Source organism: Lithobates pipiens, unplaced genomic scaffold (assembly GCF_037356315.1).
Source record: "Lithobates pipiens isolate NorthernLeopardFrog02 unplaced genomic scaffold, aLitPip1_a1.2 Scaffold_18, whole genome shotgun sequence".
In the NCBI taxonomy this organism is placed as follows: Eukaryota; Metazoa; Chordata; class Amphibia; order Anura; family Ranidae; genus Lithobates; species Lithobates pipiens.
Window position 1 is genome coordinate 398,641,424 of NW_027507758.1, and position 21,914 is coordinate 398,663,337.

Below are 21,914 nucleotides of genomic sequence, written 5' to 3' on the forward strand. Positions count from 1 at the left end.
AAAAAAAAGGGACATTTAACCCTTCACTAAAGGATTGTGTTCAAACGATTTCATCAAAAGCTTCAAGGCTTTTATTTTTTTTTATTTGCCATCTCCCTCTGCATTTGTAGCCTAAACCCTCTGTGTCTTGGCACCCCCTCCCCTCCAGAGGTAAGGCGCAGGCAGTGTAGAGCAATCCGACGCTGCCCGTTTCCAGGGTGAAATCCATCCCCCCCACCTTCTCTTTCCGACACCTCTCACATTCAGCCGCTTTTTAATTAATACAGCTAGAAAGGATTGAGGATTTAAGGGAAAGCAAAAAAAAAATAAAAAAAAAATAAGAATAGAGAGCTAAATAAAATACGTAGTGTTAAGTGAGGGTGCAGCAGGGAATAAGCACAGCTCCATATTTCTCAGTGATATGAAACGAATGGTGCCTCTGCCGCTGCCGCTGCTGCTGCTGCTGGAGGATTGTGCGGCTGCTGCTGGAGGAGAGGGGCTGGCCAGAGCTGCGTTCAGCACCAGAGCGGGTGGACAGCTCCCTGCCCGCAGCCCCAGCACTGGAGCCCCTTCCTACACCAACGAGTAGACGTCTCTCCGTGCTGGAAGAAGTAAACGCTGCTCTTCCATTAGGCTGCGCCTTTCTCTATTTATTTATCGTTTTATTGTTTCATTATTTTCTCTCTTTATTATTATTATTAATCATCCAAGGATTAAGCTATTGTCATTTTTTTTTATTTTTTATTTACAGGAACGAGTCTTTGGGAACCTGGTCCACCCAGGGATGTAAAACGGTGCTCACCGATGCATCCCATACGAAATGCTTATGTGATCGTCTATCTACCTTCGCCATTTTGGCTCAGCAACCTAGAGAAATAGTAAGTAACAAAGGAGGGAGAGTGACTTTTAGGATGCGGTTAGGTGGGAAAAGGGATCCCCCTTTTTTTTTTTTGTAGGAAGGATTTTTATTTTTTTTTGTACATAACATGCAACACTGATTGTGTGCACTGTAGAGGATGGAGGAGATGTTTCCATGTTCAATTAAGGATGGTGTCTGGTGTGTGCTGCAATTCTTCGAGGTATACATGGAGCATGATTGTAGGAGAGCTGCTCACATGGGCTGGGGAAGTGGATGGCTTGCTGAAATGCATGTCTGGATCAAGGCTTTTTGGGTTAATAGTCGGTATGGTAATGTGGTTTTTGCTTGCACAGAGAAATACTCTGTGAGAAGAAGAGCACAGTGTATAGTGGCTGTTGGAATGGGGAGCCTAGATTGCTTAATAGATTGCAGATATTCACTGGGCATCCTAGAGTGTGATTGTCTTACGTTTAATGACCGCTACCTTATTTTACCTGAGACTAGTTTTTTATCACAACTGCAGTGATTGTATAGTGCATTTTATGTAAATAGTTTGGTGCTGTATCTATTGCTGTTAAAGGGGAACCTTTTTTTTTTTTTTCAGTCTTAATCTGCCCATACATTATACACATTTCTTCTTCAATTTCCATTAGATTTACCTTCAACTATGTAGTGCAAGGGCCTGCCTGATTGCATACACATTGATATGGTTTACATCTGACCTCATATTCTATGGTTTTGGTAAATCTAAAGGAACAATGTGCAAGAGAAGTGTATAGTGTATGGACAGCCTAAATCTGGATACACACTATACAACTGTTGTTCGATTTCCTTTAGATTTACAGTCAACTATGTAGTGTAAGGGCCTTCCTGATTGCATAAACATTCAAAGTGTTTACATCTGACCTTATATTATATGGTTTTGGTACATCTAAAGGAACATTGTACAAGAGAAGTGTATAGTGTATGGAAAGCCTAAATCTGGATACACACTATACAACTTTTGTTGTTCGATTTCCTTTAGCTTTACCTTAAATTATGTAGTATAATGGTCGGCCTGATTGCATACAAATTCAAAGTGTTTAGACCTGACCTCATATTATATGGTTTCGGTAAATCTAAAGCAGGGGTCAACAGCCTGGGGCCCTCTAGCTGTTGCAGAACTACAAGTCCCAGCATGCTTCTGTGAGTAATTGTAACTGCCAGCCTTGCAATGCCTCATGGGAAATGTAGTTCCACAACAGCTGGAGAGCCCCAGGTTGCCTACTTCTGATCTAAAGGAACATTGTACAAGAAAAGTGTATAGTGTATGGCCAACCTAAAGCTGGATACACACTACACAACTTTTGTTGTTCAACTCCCTTTAGGTTTACCTTCAACTATGTAGTGCAAGGGCCTGCCTGACTGAATACAAATTCTAAGTGTTTACATCTGACCTCACATTATATGGTTTTGGTAAATCTAAAGGAACATTGTACAAGAGAAGTGTATAGTGTTTGGAAAACCTAAATCTGGATACACACTATACAACTTTTTTTGTTTGATTTCCTTTAGGTTTACCTTCAACTATGTAGTGCAAGGGCCTACCTGATTGCATACACATTCAAAGTGTATAGATCTGACCTCATAGTATATGGTTTTGGTAAATCTAAAGCAGGGGTAGACAACCTGGGGCACTCTAGCTGTTGCAGAACTACAAGTTACCACTTGTAGTAACTACAAGTTACAAGTTACCTCTGGTAGTAATTGTAACTGCCAGCCTTGCAATGCCTCATGGGAAATGTAGTTCCACAACAGCTGGAGGGCCCCAGGTTGCCTACTTCTGATCTAAAGGAACATTGTACAAGAAAAGTGTATAGTGTATGGCCAGCCTAAAGCTGGATGCACACTACACAACTTTTGTTATTCAATTTCCTTTAGATTTACCTTCAACTATGTAGTGCAAGGGCCTGCCTTATTACATACAAATTGAAAGTGTTTAGATCTGACCTTATATTATATAGTTTTGGTAAATCTAAAGGAAAATTGTCAAGAAAGTGGTGTTTAGATCTGACCTTATATTATATAGTTTTGGTAAATCTAAAGGAAAATTGTCAAGAAAGTGTATAGTGTATGGCCAGCCATAGAAAATTTAACATGTATGGCCAGCCTTAGATAGAGCGGAGATGGATTAGAACACCTGTTTTTTGTTGTCTGTGTCCCCATTTAGGAGATTCACCCTCTCTATTTGTCCTGTTTACCCTTGAGAGTGAAAGTAAATGAAAATCCCATATCTTGGGTTGTCCTCAGAAATTTAATAGTGGGGAAATCTTCCAATGGGTAAACTAGTTCTGGGGACCCTTAATATGCAGGGTTTTCATCTCACTTCCTGTTTGTCTTTGGGACAGGAAGTGAGGGGAAAACTCTACAATCGGACACAGATGGTGAAAAAAAATCAGACAAGGGTTATAACCCCTCTTACGCTATCCAAAATGAAAAAAAAAAGTTTTGCCTTTAGTTCTACTTTAACCACTTACAGACGAGAAGATTTGGCTGCATAATGACCAGGCCATTTTTTGCGATATGGCGCTGCATTGCTTTAACTGACAATTGCGCGGTCGTGCAACGCTGTACCAAAACAAAATTTATGTCCCTTTTGTCCCTCAAATAGAGCTTTCTTTTGGTGGTATTTGATCACCTCTGCAGTTTTTATTTTTTGCACTATAAATAAAAAAAGAGCGTCAATTTTGAAAAAACATTTTTTTTTACTTTTTGCTATAATAAATATCCCAAAAATGTTTAAAAAAACATTTTCTTCATCAGTTTAAGCCAATATATATTCTTCTACATATTTTTGGTAAATAAATTGCAATATGTGTATAGTCATTGGTCATTTATGGCATTTTTATGGCATTTATATTATTTCATTTTTTTACTAGTAATATCTGTGATATGCGATTTTTAGCGGTACTGCAACATTGTGGTGGACAGATCAGCCCCTTTTCCACATTTTTGGTACCATTGACAATTATACAGCGATCACTGCTATTAAAATGCAGTGATTACTGTGTAAATGTAACTGGCAGGGAAGGGGTTAGCAGTAATAGGCAATCAAGGGGTTAAATGTGTATTCTTGGGGTGTGTTCTAACAATGAGGGGTCAGGACTGACTAGAGGACGAGACATATTGTTGTTTCTACTTAGTAGGAACAAACAATATGTCTCTTCTCTCCTGACAGAACTGTCTAAGAGGGGATTGCTCTTGCATTGGAAATATAAACACTTACTTCATGATGAGTTTACAGAACCGGAAGTAAACGCAACATCTCCCTAAAAAATCTCCCTAAAAAAAGACAGATGTTTTAACTATCCCATACTATATATATATATATATATATATATATATATATATATATATATATATATATATATATATATATATATATATATATATATATATATATGCTTGTTGTTGTTTGAAGACTGCTGAGACATTTGCAATTAGCAAAGCAATTCCTGTTGGTTTTACTAGTTCCTAATTTCTCAACATTCCAATAAACTTCAGGTTGCCAGCTCAAAATCTGTTTACTCATGAAAGTTGTGCACTGTCTTAAAGTTGTATTCAGGTTCTATAACTGTAAATGGGCATTATCAAATATTGGCCATGGTGATTCTATTACTATATATATATATATAGAGAGAGAGAGAGAGAGAGAGAGAGAGAGAGAGAGAGAGAGAGAGAGAGAGAGAGAGAGAGAGAGAGAGAGAGAGAGGAGAGAGAGAGAGAGAGAGAGAGAGAGAGAGAGAGAGAGAGAGAGAGAGAGAGAGAGAGCAAACATCTTTTTGGTCTTCAGTAACTCATATCAGGTACTTAGGTACCTAAAACTATATTTTCTTGCTTAGAGTGCTCCAAACATTTAACAGGTGAAATCTAGTTGGCCACCAGGGGTTTATGGCAGTTATTGCCACTTCTTATTGTATGGTTTATTAAATAGACCACTTTCTATACAAATAAATGACAAATGGTAGACAGTGGCAATTAACATTTTGCTTTGCTATGTTTCAATCTACAGATCATGGAATATTCAGGTACTCCTTCAGTCACCCTGATAATCGGCTGTGGTCTCTCTTGTTTGGCCTTGATTACGCTCGCAGTGGTGTATGCAGCATTATGGAGGTATATATCTCGTCTATTGGAATTTGGTAGAGTAAATGTTTGATTTTTAAAATCTATTATCAAGCAAACATGTTTATAAAAACAGTTATTGATTTATTTTTCGCAACGCACACACACACCTGTGCTACATCTACAAGTTGTACAGGGTTTCCTTTGGAAATATTTTATAGTTACAATTTATACATGGCATTTGATCAAAGTGATGTTATCTAAGCTCACTGGCTTTGATGTAGTCAAAAAAAGAAACTGAGTTCTTAAAAGTTCTGTTACTTGAGCCTAAACTACAAAGGTAAGCAGTGCAAAAAGGTATTTTGCTTAGTTTTGTGCAACCAGTTTCTGAGACAGTGACCGTAAAGGTAAATACGGTGTTAACGTTGCAAAGAATGACCAATCACATTCAAGGGAAATAAAAAAATAGAAAAGAACAGCATTTTTGCTTCCACATTATGGAAGTCAGCAGAGCTTTCCCTTATTCACTAAGCTGTGCGGCTGATTCCCTTGCAAAGTAAAGAGTTTATTTGCTCTTAGTAAATCAGTCTCACAGTGTCATTTTTTGCTGTATTGTCTAAAACAAGTAGACAGGACACTCTGAGGTTGATTTACTAAACCTGGAGAGTGCAAAATCTGGTGCAGCTGTGCACAGAAGCCAATCGGGTTCCATTTTTTTTTTTTGTCAAATATTTATTTACCGAGGTGAAGTTTGAAGTTGATTGGTTACCATGCACAGCTGCACTATATTGCGTACTCCCCAGTGTTAGTAAATCATCTCCTCTCTGTATTAAGACTGTTCACTCGCAAAATAAGTGTTCACTTCCTAAGTTGAATGTTCACTTACCTTAGTGAATAGGCTAAACCTCTATAACCTTAATCATCATACCATGTAGAAGCAACATTTTTTTTCTTATTTTCAATGCCCCTTAAATATACTTGGCTATTTAAAGGGAACACAGCGTTTACTAAGCTTAATGAATAAACACTTTTCAAAATCTCTACTTCGCTAGTAAGGGCACATTCACACTACTGGTAGAGAAAAGCATTCTGTAATGATCGCAGCTGTTGGAAGGCAAGGTAATGTTTCCTTTTTTTCTAAGCTGAGCAACCGCACACAAAAACATGGGCTCACACAGAGACCCACAGAAAACTGTTTTCTGCACTGTTCTGCTCCCTAGGTGACAACCGCGAGGGAGTGTGAACGGGGCACATAGAAAACTGTTGTTTTCCGTGTGCCCTTGCAAAAAGCTCTGTTTCTTATGCAAAATTAAAAAAACAACAACTGAGCTCTCTGCTATAGTGTGAATGAGCCCTAAATCAACCCATTGAATGTGTTTTCATGCATATTGGACCAAATGTTTTAGGGCCGGTTCACACCAGAACACAGTGCAGAAACTCATGTTCCATGCATGTTTCCTGCATGGCATTCAAGAGGCTCTGCTCGATGGTGTCTGTATGATGTTAATGAAATTCATGGTGCGAACTAGCCCTCAAGCAACAGCAACAAAATTACATTTGTATAACAACAAACTTGTGTCTGATGGACAGCAAAAATAATATTGGAGCTTAACATTCTAAAACTATGAATGGTAATATTTGTAGTAGTTTTGAAAATCATTAGGATGAAAACATTACTGGTGTTCCCCAAAACACACTGGGCTATGGACATTGAAGTAACTACATATTCCTAACATGCAGTAAATGAATAAGTTCTTTTAAAGCCCTCACTGACCTCTGTAGATGCATGCACTGGGGGAGATTTACTAAAACTGTTGCGCTCAGAATCTGGTGCAGATGTACATGATAGCCAATCAGCGTCTAACTTCAGCTTGTTCAATTAGGCTGCTTTCACACTGCAGCGGGAGCGGCGTCGGCGGTAAAGTGCCGCTATTTTTAGCGGCGCTTTACCGTCGTTTTAGCGGCAGTGTGCGGGCGCTAGCGGGGTGGTTTTAACCCCCGCTAGCGGCCAAAAAGGGGTTAAACCCGCCCGCAAAGCGCCGCTGCAGCGGCGCTTTGCCGGCGGTATTGCCGCGGTGTCCCATTGATTTCAATGGGTAGGAGCGGTTTAGGAGCGGTGAATACACCGCTCCTTCACCGCTGCAAAGATGCGGCTAGCAGGACTTTTTTCACCGTCCTGCCAGCGCATCGCTCCAGTGTGAAAGCCCTCCGGCTTTCACACTGGAGTTAAAGGGGCCGGTTTTTTTCAGGCGTTACACAGGCGCTATTTTTAGCGCTGTAACGCCTGAATACCGCCCCAGTGTGAAAGCAGCCTTAAAGAGGTTGTAAACCCAGATAAAAAAAAAAAAAAAAAAATGAAAACCCTTAAAGACAAAGGCATAAAGGGCTAGTATGCATCGCATACTAGCTCATTAGGAAATACTTGCCTTATACAGGGGTCTCCAAACTATGGCCCTCCAGTTGTTCTGGAACTACAATTTTCATCATGCCTAGTTATATCTGAATGTCATAGTTTTACAATGCCTCATGGGATGTGTAGTTTTTCAACAGCTGGAGGGCCATAGTTTGGAGATCTTTACCTTAAAACGAAGTCTGCCGTGGTGCCCACACCCCGCTGACACGGCCAACATCTTCCCCCGGTGTTTCTTCCAGGTTCGCAGGCCCTGGCACTGTGATTGGCCAGAGCCACAATGACATCACTCCCGTGCTTGCGCATGGGAGCCTCCGGTCATGGCACAGACCTTGAAGAAACGGCACGGGTGGCTGTTCCTTAAGAACGCATGCACCGGTGATGTAATCAGAACAGTATACAGTAAATATCTCCCAAACGGTGCAAGTTTTAACAAGATATTTACAGTACATATAGGTAAGCCTTATTATAGGCTTACCTATAGATAAAAACACACAAGGGGAGTTTACATCCTCTTTAAGCTTTGACAATAAAACCTCAAAGCTGATTGGTTTCTATACAGAGCTGCACCAGATTTTGCACTCTCCAGTTTTAATAAATCAACCCTACTGTGCCTACACTCCGCATTGGGCACAGTTTTCCATACACATTTTTGTTTTATGTTTTATAAGTTCTATGTGATATCCCATAGATAAATAGAGGGTGCAGGCAAACATATAGTGTTCAATGTGCTACTGTCTTTTGATGATATTGTTACCTGTAACAGCAGCATAAATGCTTACGATCCTAATGACCTGTTGATGAGAGAACCACAGTCATCTGTGTGCAAGCAGCATTCCTCTCTGCAGCAATCCGATACACCTTCCCCCATCACACCGCCAAGTACCATCTAGTGTTGTACAATCAGCAGGGAGCTTAAGCTTTGCTGCTTGCACAGCTTTTGCTGTGATTTAGCAGTGTTGAACATCTTTAAGCTTCAAGCTTCAAGCTTACATATAGATAGCAGTGGTCCTTTGCAGTCAGCTGCCGGGGTCTGAAGTCTTATGTTTGTGCTGCAGGTGAAAATATTATCAGGACAATCACACATTTAACAATATATGTTTGACGGCACCCTATTTATCTGTGGGATATAACCTACAACTTCAACTGAAATATACTGTGTACCTGTACATAGAATAAGATTATAATATTATTCAAAGTATAACTATGGAGAGAACTTTTATGCCCCACACACATGGTCGGACATTCCGACCACAAAATCCGTTGGATTTTTTCCAACGGATTTTGGCCGAAACTTGTGCTGCATACACATGGTCGCACAAAGTTGTCGGAAAATCTGATTGTTCGGAAAGAAGGTGACATACAAAACGTACGACGGGACTAGGTAGAGGCCAGTAGCCAATAGCATTCGCCTCCAAATTTTTCCTGAGCATGCGTGGCACTTTGTGGGTCGGAATTCGCTACACACGATTGGATTTTGTTGTCGGAAAATTTTAGATCCAGCTCTCAAACTTTTTTCGTCTGGAATTCCAATGGAATTTCCGACTGTGTGTATGGGGCATTAGGCTTCAAGCAATTTTTTGTTTATGAAGAACATTGGTTTGAACCACTTGTCACAGTTTGGGAAACAGCATTGTTCTGGCAGTTGTTTCCACCCAGTATTGTTTCTATGTAAAGAATGATGTGTATGGAAGCCCTTGTCACACCATATAGTTGTGAACCCTCTGCACTGACTGGCTGGTGCAATCCCTCTGGAAATATAAACCAGCAATTCAAAGAGAGAGAATGCAAAGAGAGAAATAGCTTTCTTATGGAACAATATTATACCAGAACAACATGCTTTACTATGTACAACTTCCTCAGGTTGCATGAATTACTGTGATACAGTACAGTTATATTGCAGTGGTGAGTGACGCTTGAACTTGTAAATAGTTCCACTTTTGTTTCAGAGGTCACCACTGTATTATAAATTTGATGTGCTATTTTGAGAATACAGTATTGTAATCAGTAAATTAAGAAAGTTGAAAAAAGGGAAATTTGGTTCTAAAAGAAAGTTTTCTTCTCGTAACATTATTCAATATGTCCTATGAATCCAGCCTGAATGATGTGGTAATATGCCTACTGCATTATTAATTGCTGTTGCATTATTGTTAGCTAGCCATATAAATAACCAGAACAACAACAAAATGGTTTTTATTACCACATTAAACTATAGCCAATATATTATTCAATATGCATTTCTAATAATTTTCCCTTTACCCATTATTTCTTATGATTCACACAACTCAAAGCCCTTGCATATAATTGAGGCTATTCAGTGTTTAGAAATGATTGTTGTAGAATGATAGCATCTTTTAACCTTGTGATGTGATTGTTGTGTGAAAAATATTATCAGAAGAGATGAGTGCTTGGCAGAAAGATTCATTTATTGCATTACTTTATATTTTGCCTAATTTTACCTAGTATATGTATAACATATACAGTATAATAGAGAGAGAGAGAGAGAGAGTTCTATTTAAAAAAGGTAAAAACTATAGACGAGTCATCTAATGAGCAGAGTAAAGTGATGACTTTTACGCTGTGTTATGAATTATCTTCTTATGTGTTGGGTATATTTACCATTGCTGACCCAGTAGTATAAAAACATAAAGTGATTTTGCAAATATTATTCAGAGATATAATGCAACACAGTTTAATAAGATGCTACCCCTAAGGCGTTGATAAAATATACAGTAGTGATTGTCAGCTCTGGTACATAAGTGCATACCAGTAACATTGTACAGGCATACCCCACTTTTAAGTACAATATGGGGTTTATTTACTAAAGCTGGAAAGTGCAAAATCAGGCTCACTTCTGCATAGAAACCAATGAGCTTCTAACCCCAGCCTGTTCAATTAAGCTTTGGTAATAAAACTTGGAAGCTGATTGGTTTCTATGCAGAAGTGAGCCTGATTTTGCACTTTCCATCTTTAGTAAATAAACCCCATTGTGTACTTAAAAGTGTGGTAAGCCTGTATATTCAATCTTAGAAGCCACATTCCAGTCGAGTTTAGGAGCTTTCATTAGCCAATGAAGCTTTATCATTGATGACTGTTCAATTGTGTCGTTGTGTGTTAGCCCTAGTACACACGGTCGGACATTCCGACAACCAAATCCGTCGGATTTTATCCGAAACTGTTGCATACAAACAGTCGGACAAAGTTGTCGGAAAATCCGATCGTTCAGAACGTGATGACGTTACTTCGTTACGACGAGACTACGTTCAGGCTAGTAGCCAATAGCTTTGGTGTAGGAATTTGATCTGAGCATGCGTGGCACTTTGTCTGATCGGAATTCTCTACACATGATCGGAGTATGTCCGATCGGAGCATTTTGTCAGAAAATGTTACCAACAAGTTGGAAAACTTGGTCCGTCGGATACTCTGACGGAAACAGTCAGATGGAGTACCACACACAGTCGGAATATCCGACAAAACGGTCCGATCGGACACATTCCATCGGAATCTCCAACCGTGTGTACAAGGGTTTGGATGTATTTAGAACGGAGCTTTTCTCAAAGTCTGAAAGTGATACTATTGTGTTGTCATTTTTTTATATCCCACAAAAACATATATTTGATCCTGAAAGTGAGCAGATATTGAACCTTACAGGGTAGCTATGTAGTCAAAAATAAATGTTCTTTATAGGGGAAACTTTGTTTAGGTTGGGCTTTTTCACATTTAATTGTGTGAAATTGAATAAACATATCCTCAAGAGCAATTAACATAATATATTTTAATTATACCCAAGTCCAGATCTAGTAATGTGGGAAATAGGCCATGACTGGCATGTATGTGTAGCTCATATTGTCCTTGAAACTGTAGTAGAAAGGTCAACGTCAATTAGTCAAACTGACTAAATATATGTTTTTTTTAATCTGAAGAAAATATATCACTATGCTTTATTTGACATTACTAATGCTTTCCTTGCTTATATGTTATTTTTTACTGTATTAGATGATTGGTTCTTTAAACAGACAGCGATAGCAAAATGCATGGGTGGTGTTGTCCTTAAGTGTAAACAAAAATCAATATAGCTGTAATCTGACATTTAAACTCTTTATTATAGAGCACACAGAGGTGGCCCAAAAACCAAATGATCTACACAATATCAGTTCATTTAGCAACGTGTGAATCTTACATATGAATTGTGTACCGTTTGCATTTTTCACTGCATGTAGTTGAGCTGTATTACAAAGATACCAGAAAATGGGATTGTGCTGTTTCCCAATCGTATTGTGATATTATAGTTTTCATTAAACTACAAATGGAACAGTGACACTGCATGACATTACAGTTTTAGAAAGTGCTGCTCTTAAATAAATGTGGGTTGCCATGACGGCAAATTATAATTAGAATGTGTTTTTAACACAGGAAACAAGTGCAGAGAAGCTTTTTGAGGCAGATAAACTCGTGTTTTATGTGAAAAATAGTTGGAATATAGTGTGTGTATGTTTTAGTAAATGTTGCAGAATATTTTCACTATTGTGTTTGCTATTGCTTTGGAAGCTACAGAAAAGGAACTGGCATTAACATTGAAATGAACACTGAATAATGTACATGCTGGCATTTAGGTTGGTTTGATGGACGGCATTTCATTTGGATGCAAATCTATTTAAATAATGTTGGAAATGACACTCAATTATACTGTGAATTGGAAATTGTGATTATTTGGTAGTAAACCAAATGAATTGTCCATGCTGCCTTGTTCTTCAACAGGAGGTGCACTTTCCATTGTTTTGTTTCACACTGACTGGATAGTGTATCATCAGAATGGAGGCATCACAGCTGCTATGTAGCCTAGACCTTCAGTTGCCGTGTCACTGAGCCCATTATCTCCATGTTTTGGATGTAATAGCCAGCACTAATCAGTTGTCTTTTGTTTCTACATTTGGAAGCCACAGATTTCCCATTGGAATTTGTGTTTAAAGTGCGCAGGCCTACATGTGTGTCCTGCTTGCTTTGATAGTGCTGACAGCAACAACTACAACCGAGATTAACAGTGAATATTTCCCGTGCCAGATTGCTGCCATTGAGGATTAGCAGTTTGCACTTTTGCCATCCAGTGCTGAGGTTCTAGATTATTCTGCATAATGTTTGCGTTTTCTGCCCATGTTCGTTCGAGGTTTTCCTCCTGGTCTCCAGTTTGCTTCTGCAGTCCAAATGCATACTAGTATGTTCATTGGCTTCAAAACAAAAAGTCCCTAGACTCTGTGTCTGATGAGTTTGGCGGAGATATACATTTGTGAGCTCTTTCTGGGCAGCGACTGGTTCCATGAAATTGATAAAGCGCTGCCAATTTTGATGGTGCTGCTTATGTAAATAGATAAAAATGCATAAGGACAGATGTGGAAAAGGTTTTATTTTCAACTTGTATTGCATACAGCCAGATAGAATGGTGCACAGGAATCAGCCATCCAGTGACCACATAAATAGATGAATGAGGCCATCTTTGTCGTCATGCACCATCCAAGCTGCCAGATAGTCAGCCATTGCTGCTTGAAAATGAGTATGCATTAAGAATTGGTTTTGTCTCAAGTTTGATGTCATTTTGTGTAAGTTAGTTCTATGCAGTTCTAAATGGTGATCCTGTTTACCCATTTTTACTTGTGGAAATACTATTCCTACAGAAGATAGTAGTAATACAGTTGATCTGTGTAAAAATTAGACATATCCAACCTTGCATATTGCCAATGTAATGTTTTTTTCCCCAACATACAGTATTGGTTTTTAGAAATATAGACAGGTACAACATTTGTCTTTAGTTTTTACTTGTGTACACGTTTAGTCGTTATAAATTACAAAATATCTGAATGGAAAGGCAATTAGAAATCAGAAATCATAAACATAGATTAAAATGTTTTTGTTTGAAAGGATTGCATTTTTCAGTGTATTTTTTTTTTTAGCACTTTGAGAACGATACACTTTGAGAGCAGAACATTATACCTTTTAACATATTATTTACAGTAATACTAATAGCATATAATATATTATCCTGTCAATATGCTATCTAATACCGATACTGAGGTCTCCTTCAAATATTTTTTTATCTTATTTATGTTCATTTATTTAAACAGATACATCAAATCTGAGAGATCGATCATTCTGATAAACTTTTGTCTATCCATCATCTCGTCTAATATTCTTATTTTGGTGGGCCAAACACAAATACAAAATAAGGTAAGACGAATTTTAAATAACCAGATGGTATGAGATAATTTGAATACTCTCAGTGTGTGAAGCTCTGCCGCAAATTGTGGTGACCTTTTTAGCTGACAGTTTGTAATTGCTTTTGTTTATGGTCCTCTTTTACAACTCTGAATACCGGTACATAATATCTTTAGTTGTATTTTATATATTGGTACAGAACTGGCTTCATTTTTCACTTGTTGCTTATTTAAAGTATAGGAAAAGAGTGATATTCAATATTTCAGTGGTTGCTAGGTAACTGGTTATATTCTCATTAGGATCAACAAGGCATTGGGTCTCTTGGTATCATGGACATTTGTGTTTATTTTAAGATGAAGAAGTAAAAATAAAAGTAACTGTGTATGGGTGCTTTTTCTTAGCATGTCAATGTCATCAATGGTGGGGCAAGCTCATATGCAGAAGGCCTCTCGTGGGTTACCAGCCATATAAAAATACATCTTGTGTAAAAAATAAATATGTGTTGTAAATGTAGGCAACATAAGACACCAGTATATTGGACGACCAAACTCATGAAGCAATGGAGCATCTTCTGAATCTGATGATAATGCATGAAGCATTGTATAGTGAGAAATGGGGTAGGATATGATGTACTTTATATGCCAAACTTGGGGAGCTCCTAGGGTTATCCTGTTTTGAAGTGATCTAGTATTGTACTAGCTCCTTATGCCTTTGTCAAACTTTTTTCTCCCTTCACAGTTTTATATTAACCTCCCTGGTGGTTTTCCTGAGTGTGGCTCAGGGTTAAATTTCAGTACCTTTAGCGGTTACCCCGAGCCACACTAGGGATTGCATTGCAGTATCCTGGTGCAGGTTACTTACCCTGTTCCCAGGATCCTGCAATGTCCCCCCGCTGTGTCTGCGGGCTGTGTCCTCCGCCCGATGCCTCTGTGTGCCGGTCTCTGTTCCCTATGAGCGTTGTGACAGACGGGGGGCATAGCCCGGTGGCAAATTAAAAAAATAGAAAATTCATAACACATACAGTACACAGTAATCTTACAGATTACATTACTGTATGAAATAATTTCACATCCCTTTTGTCCCTAGTGCTTTGTCCAATGCCCTGCATGCAGTTTTATATTATATATACCGTTCTTTCTGCCTGGAAACTTGAGATTGTCCATGGCAACCAAAAAGTGTCCCTTTACATCAAAAGTTGTTTTAGACCAGCTAGAAAACAGCGATAGTAAATTAGAACACTTGCAGAATTGAGCGATAGTGAATCGTGGGGAAATTCATTTTATTATTATTGTTATAATTATTTTTTATAATTATTTATAGTTATTTATTATATTATAATTTATGATTTTGTGTTTGAGACATTATCATACCTGGGATATCTACTAGACTCTTGTTTGGACAGATTTAAGTGTGTTATTGCTAAGAATTACAGTGCTACAATAAAAAAAAGCCAAATTTCTATGCAAAACAATTGTACCACTTTGAGACGCAAAAATCAGACATAATCATACCGAAAGGGTGGTTAAAGCTATCTCTGATACACCCCAACTAAACTTTACCCCTCCTCAACCTCTATCTACCCCAAATTGAGAGTGGGAGAGTCCTTCTAATACCCACATCACTGTCTGGTGATAGTGGGGGGGGGCAATATTTGCTTAGCGGTGGTATTTAAAGTAGGGTAGGTAGGGATAGGTTTGTCTGCTTGTGTAAAAAGTATCATTAGAATCTATGGAAAATGTGTTTTGTTTGTTTTGCTTTGACGATATACTATAAATAGCTGATATATCATATAACAAGTTATATCCTGTAAGGATGTACTAGTAATAATGTTAAGGAAGTACTACCAGACAATTTGCTGGTCAGTGTTTAACCACTTCAGCCCGGAAGGATTTATCCTCTTCCTGACCAAGCCATTTTTTGCGATATTGTCTGGAATATGCTAGTAAAAGGAGATAATGATAGAAGGAAAGAGATGGGACTGGAGGAAAAATATGAAAGGGGGTGTCTGTGTCCCTTCCCTATCCGGTAATGCATTTACAGATAAGGTATTAGTTAAATGGAAATATTGTTTTGTTTAGGCTTGGTATATATGGTTCCAAGATTGGTGGTGTACTATTTGGGTCCAGGGGAGGTGAGGTTAAACCAGGTATTAACACTATGATCTTCCTCTGGGAGTTTTGGAGTTAATAAGGTATCTATCAGTTTTCTGAGTAGGCTGATGTTGTCTTAAAATGTTGCCAGCTGTACCATGTGTGTGTGAATTTGGATATCTTTTCTTGCAATATATTGATAAGTTCTTCAATTTGTCCATGTTAGTTAAGTTTGTGAAACCATTCCTTTTTCGTGGGGATGTTCTCTTATGTTAAAGCAGTATTTCTCCTCTAAGGCTACTTTTTACACTCTTCTGGGCGGGCACCAGCAGTAAAGTGGCGCTATTTTTAGCACCGATTTATCATCCGAAAAGGGTTAAAACCACCCGCAAACGGAGCTGCAGCAGTGCTTTGCCGGCGGGTTTGTGGCACTGCCCCATTGTTTTCAATGGGAAGGGGCTCTTTAGGAGTGCTTTATACACCGCTCCTATAGCGCTGCAAAGAACGTACTGCCTCGGTCTTTCACACTGGAGACACAGGAGATGCACTATACAGGTGCTATTTTTAGTGCTGTAGTGCCTGTAAAGCGCCTCAGTATGAAAGTAGCCTTAAAGAAGTTACACATGATAACAAATACTATAGAGTGCACTGTGCAGACCTGATTGCTGTATTTTTGAATATGCATAGCTGCTAACAGGTATAGGACAAAGGATAGATTAGTGTAACTTCCAGTTGAGTTTCTAGTAGAATTTTCTCCTTCTTGTGTGCCATAGTTGACAAGAGTTGCCTTCTTCTGGATCAAAACTTAAGTGGTTGTGAGAGATTGATGGACATTAGTCGTACTCAACTTTGTTAATATCCAGGGATAACAAATTATGTTTGTAAATGACTTCTGTATGACTTCTTACATCTGCATACTATGGGGGTGATTTACTAAAACTGAAAAGAGCAAAATCAGGTGCAGCTGTGTATGGTAGCCAATCAACTTCTAACTTCAGCTTGTTCAAGTAAGCTTTGACAATAAAACTTGGAAGCTGATGATTGGTTTCTATGCAGAGCTGCACCAGATTTTGCACACTCCAGTTTTAGTAAATCAACCCGTATGTTGCTATATGTTGAAAGAAATTCTAAAAAGGCATGGCCTTTGGTAAACTATATACAGGCATACCCCACTTTTAAGTACACAATGGGGTTTATTTACTAAAGCTGGAAAGCGCATAATCAGGCTCACTTCTGCATAGAAACCAACGAGCTTCCAGGTTTTATTACCAAAGCTTAATTGGACAAGCTGGGGTTAGAAGCTCATTGGTTTCTATGCAGAAGTGAGCCTGATTTTGCACTTTCCAGCTTTAGTAAATAAACCCCATTGTGTACTTAAAAGTGGGGTATGCATGTACAGTGTTTGGTTTGAATTTAGTCACTCTACCCTGTATATTATAGAGATCCTCTTGACTCAGAACAACAAGAATCTATATCCCTGCATGAAAATTTTGTTGTTAAGGTAGGCTGTGTGCAATGACATAGGGTGGGAAAAATGGCTGGGTAACTTCCACCTGTGAGTTATTCTTCTCTTGATAAGATGAATGCAATGTAGTGTATTAAAAATCACATATGGCTCTTGCCACTTTGAATCAAACAGGCATGTGTAGCAGATGCTCTCTCATTTCTCGGTCCTTGTTACATGTTGCTTTCCATGTTGTAAACTGCAGACTGCAGAGGCTGGATGTAAACAGAGCTGTGTTTGCACTGGCTTTGTCATTTGTTGACAGCTCTGCACAAGTACAGGGAAAGAAAAGGCAGAAGTTGGCAGTTATGTCTCGGCAGGTAGTTGTTGTCCCTAGATATATTACAAATCTAATTTGTTTTAAAAGTACAGTTGTCCCTTATTGCACAATTATGTATATAAATTACTCGTTCCCTTATGACATACGCTTTTTGGTTGAAGGGAATACAAGCTGAGAGCAGTAAAGGCAGAATTCACTTGAATGTCCACATTTACTGCTCTGTTTTATAACATGCAATAATTTTGCTTGGCCATACAAAATAAATTAATGTGAGCCATTTATTCTGTCAGTGAAACCCGTACTCCATTTCCAAGAAATGTTCCCATTTGTCATCCACAATGTGGTAAAATGTAGTTGATATAATGATTTGGTATCATGGAGCGATAACTTCATATATTATATTTATGTATACTTCACAGCACTTACACAGCCAGTGAGTTACTATCTGTGTATAGTGTGGGAAAAAAAGAAGGCTTGTTTAACAAAGGGATATAGAGCTTTGCTCTGCAATAACTCTTTGCATATTATGTTCATGTCTCTTCTTGAAGTTTAACAGGGCATTAATAATGATTGCATGCATGCATTAGTAGCTCAGGTGTTTAATGACGGTTTATTTTATTTTTGTAATCAGCTTTTTATACATGTACATAATTTTAAAGAGATTTGTTAAATGGTTGTCACCAATCACAAACATTGTATAGCAGTTGTATCACTTTCAAAAGATATTTTGGTATCAATGTTCCACAAGGCTTTCACTATAAACATGCTTAAACTCCATTGCTGCAAAAGGTGAAACACAAATTTGGGCATTTCTATCTGATCAACATCCACCAATGGGTTAGACATATTTGTCACTGCCCAGCAATGGCAAACTTTTTAAGCTGTTTCGAACATTCTGATTATGTTTGATGGTGTTTTAATATGTCTGCTTGTTCTGAAAAGACTTTATCTATCATGTCCTCCATCTCATTATATTTTTGTGATACAGAGGTTGATTTACTAAAACTGGAGAGTGAAAAATCTGGTGCAGTTCTGCATAGAAACCAATCAGCTTCCATTTTTTTTAATCAAAGCTTAATTGTATAATTGAAGTTAGAAGCTGTTTGGCTATCACGCACAGCTGCACCAGATTTTGCACTCTCCAGGTTTAGTAAATCAACCCCACAGTGTTTTGGTGCAGTTATGAATGTTTTCTGCATCAGTGGATAGATTGCAGATCTTTCTGTTTCTGACGGCTGAGGACAATTACAGTATGATAAATGGTAGAACAAGTTTACACCCAAAGCAGGTTAAATTGTTTCTTCTGTGAAGTGGTGTATTCAAGTGTAACTTAAGGTAAAACTTTCTTATTTCATTTTGGATAGAGTAAAGGAGGGTTATAACCCCTGTCAGTTTTTTCCCAACTGTGTCCCATTGGAGAGCTTTCCATTCACATCCTGTCCCCTAGCCAAAACAGTGAGAGGAAATTCTTCCAAAGCAAAGGTGTGTCACCATGGTCACCAGAACTAGAAGATTTCCCCTCTATTGCTATTCTGAGGACAACCCAAACTTTGGGATTTTCTTTTACTTTCACTTTTAATGATACTGGTAAACAGGACAAATAGAGAGGGTAAATCTCCCTAACAGACAGCAATACAAACTGGCACGTGTTCTAATCCTTATCCACTCTATCAAAATCTAAGCAAAAAAAGTTTTGCCTAGTTGACCTTTAAATTTGCTATCATATGCTAACTGGTGTATTATTGATTGTGAGAACATTACCTTTTCATGATTATCATAGGAAACGGGATGTAGGTTCGAACTTATATCATAGCTAAAAAACATAGTATCATCACTAGATAGTAGTTGTAAGAGTCTTAAATCAATGAGAAAACAAGCAAACAAGGAAAGATGACTCCCCGAAAATGGCCAGGGAGACATCTGTTTATCATCTGAATTACTTGAACCTGTCACTGTTTCTTATGTTTGAATAGGTGTCACAGCTTAGAAAAGTAGTATTGTCACTCGATACTAGTAGTAAGTGTCTTAAGTTAATGAGATTAAGGCCTGCCACACATAGAAAGATGTCTTACCAAGAATGTCCAGGGAGGCATATGTCCATCATTTGTATTGCTTGAGCCTGTCACTGTTTCTCATGTGGTTCTCCCATGGTACAAAAGTCGTTAGGACATGTACAATAAAACCAATGTATTTCTTCTTGTTGGCTTTTTTCCACTCTTGCTAACTACATTCTGTTTCACTTCATATCACATGGACCTTTGCACTTCCTCATAAGCATATATGCCTGATTGTGAAGTCAGTATTAGACATGATAATTTCTTGTCATATACATGTTCTAGTTACTCTTTGATTTGCTTGTTGGTTTATTTGCATATATCTTACTGTTATGGTATACATACAGTATGTGTGTGTCACCTAAATACAGTGAAAGTACAGTACAGTAAATGTATTATGAGACCTCATATGTAAACTAGCACAGGTTACCCAGCAAAACCAATGGCTGCTTTTCTCTGTATGCTGACGTTTATACAATAAACTATTTGAGCTTATTCCAGGTTAGGCCATAGTGGCCACACTTGGACCTAGTTTAGTATATTGCCCTTTTAAAAACTTTGGTTTACAGACTTCATAGTACAGGAAACCTCAAGATGTAAATACTGACTAGCCTTGGACAGACCATGGCCATAAATAGGTACATGGTCTACATCTAAAATCTGAAACTACAACTTTAATAAGTAAGGTTATGACTGGTAGCTTTTTTTTTTTTTTTTTTATTATTATACAGGATTTTTTATAGCGCCAAGAGTTTGCGCAGCACTTTAAAAAATGAAGGTAGACATTATAGTTACAATATAATTTGGTACAAGAGGAATCAGAGGGCCCTGCTCGTTTGAGCTTACAATCTAAGAGGGAGGTTCAAGTGATACAAACGGTAAACTCTGTGGGAGAAAGTAAAAACACAGTGTATTAGTTAGAAGCAAGATAGGCTTCTTTAAATAGATGGGTTTTCAGGGATCGTATAAAGATGGCTAGATTAGGAGATAGTCAGACAGATTGGGTAGGGAGTTCCAAAGAATGGGAGAAGCTCGGGAGATGTCCTGGAGACGAGCATGGGAGGAGGTGACAAGGGAGCTAGAGAGTAGGAGATCTTGGGAGGACTGAAAAGAGCAGTTTGGTTGATATTTTGAGACCTAGTTAGTGATGTAGCTGGGGCAGAGTTGTGGATGGCTTTGTAAGTTGTTCTTAGTACTTTAAATTGTATTTGTTGGGTGAGCGGAAGCCAGTGGAGGGATTGGCAGAGAGACAATGAGCGGTTGGTATGGTGGATGAGTCTGGCAGTTCCACTTAATATTATGTTAATAACTGTTGGGTATGGGCATTTTACATTACTAAACCATACATTAATGATTCAAATAATAATGTATATTAATGAATGAAAAAATTGTTAGGTAGTTTGTTCATGTTGTTGGTCAACAAAATGAAGAGCAACATGTTAATGTTGGAGCTGACCCATATAACATATGTCTTTTCTATTTGTCCAGTCTTGTGCCTTGCTGCATTAATTGGTGATCATGATCTGGGTCATTTTTAAACAGGCAAACTCAAAGTTAGTGTTCTGTGACAAATACTCTCATTTAATTACAGTAAGAATTAATGTATTAAAATCTGTGAAAGCATATCATATGAAAATGAAATGGTTTGTATTTACTGTGGAGGAAACATTAATAACACAGCAACTTTTACTTAAGGCTCGGTTCACACAGGGGGCGACGCGAGGCGACTCGACTTGCTGTGCCGCGACCTGACAAGTCGCCCCCCGTTCTGTACTACGGAACCGTTCTAAGAGGAGCGACTCGAGTCGCTCCGACTTAGAAAAAAGGTTCCTGTACTACTTTTGGGCGACCTCGGGCGACTTGCATTGACTTCTATACAGAAGTCATTTGCAAGTCGCCGCTGAGGTCGCGGCAGGTCGCGGCAGGTCGCGCGCGGCAAGTCGTGTCGCCTCGCATCGCCCCCTGTGTGAACCGAGCCTATTTGTCTTAATCTAAATATTGATGAGTACAATAACCAGTAAAAACAAATCAGAAATATTTTCATTAGTATACCAGTGTACCATGAGCTGAAAATTGTTTGGTTCCCTTGTAATTAAATACCATTACAATTTTTTTTTAATTATAATTAAAAAAAAGCTTTATCATTTTCATTTTAGTAATAATCTTTCTGGCAGTAATCACATAACATCATTGGTGATAAAAAAGTGCCCTCACCTTTGTGTACCTAGCACAATGTGATTTGTAAATGCAGTCCTATGTAAACACTCTTATTTCACAATGTTGTTTCAAGGCCAGTTCCAACAAAAAGTAATATTTTTTTAGTTTTAATGTTTCCTTAACCCCCCCCCCCCCCGGTGGTGTTCCCAAGTCTGGCTTGGGGTGAAAATTCAGTACCATTAGCGGTAACCCCGAGCCAGACTTGGGATT

General features: G+C 38.4%; 1 protein-coding gene across 4 annotated transcripts in view; it reads left to right on the forward strand.

Moving 5' to 3' along the window:
* ADGRB3 (adhesion G protein-coupled receptor B3) overlaps positions 1–21,914 on the forward strand; it is a 1,271,667-nt gene that overhangs the window by 1,016,300 nt on the left and 233,453 nt on the right. For all 4 annotated transcript variants that reach the window (XM_077487874.1, XM_077487872.1, XM_077487875.1 and 1 more), the window contains 3 exons: positions 731–857; positions 4,890–4,993; positions 13,469–13,571. In XM_077487874.1, coding sequence (XP_077344000.1) covers positions 731–857; positions 4,890–4,993; positions 13,469–13,571 — 334 coding nt within the window. The remainder of the gene's footprint in view (positions 1–730; positions 858–4,889; positions 4,994–13,468; positions 13,572–21,914) is intronic.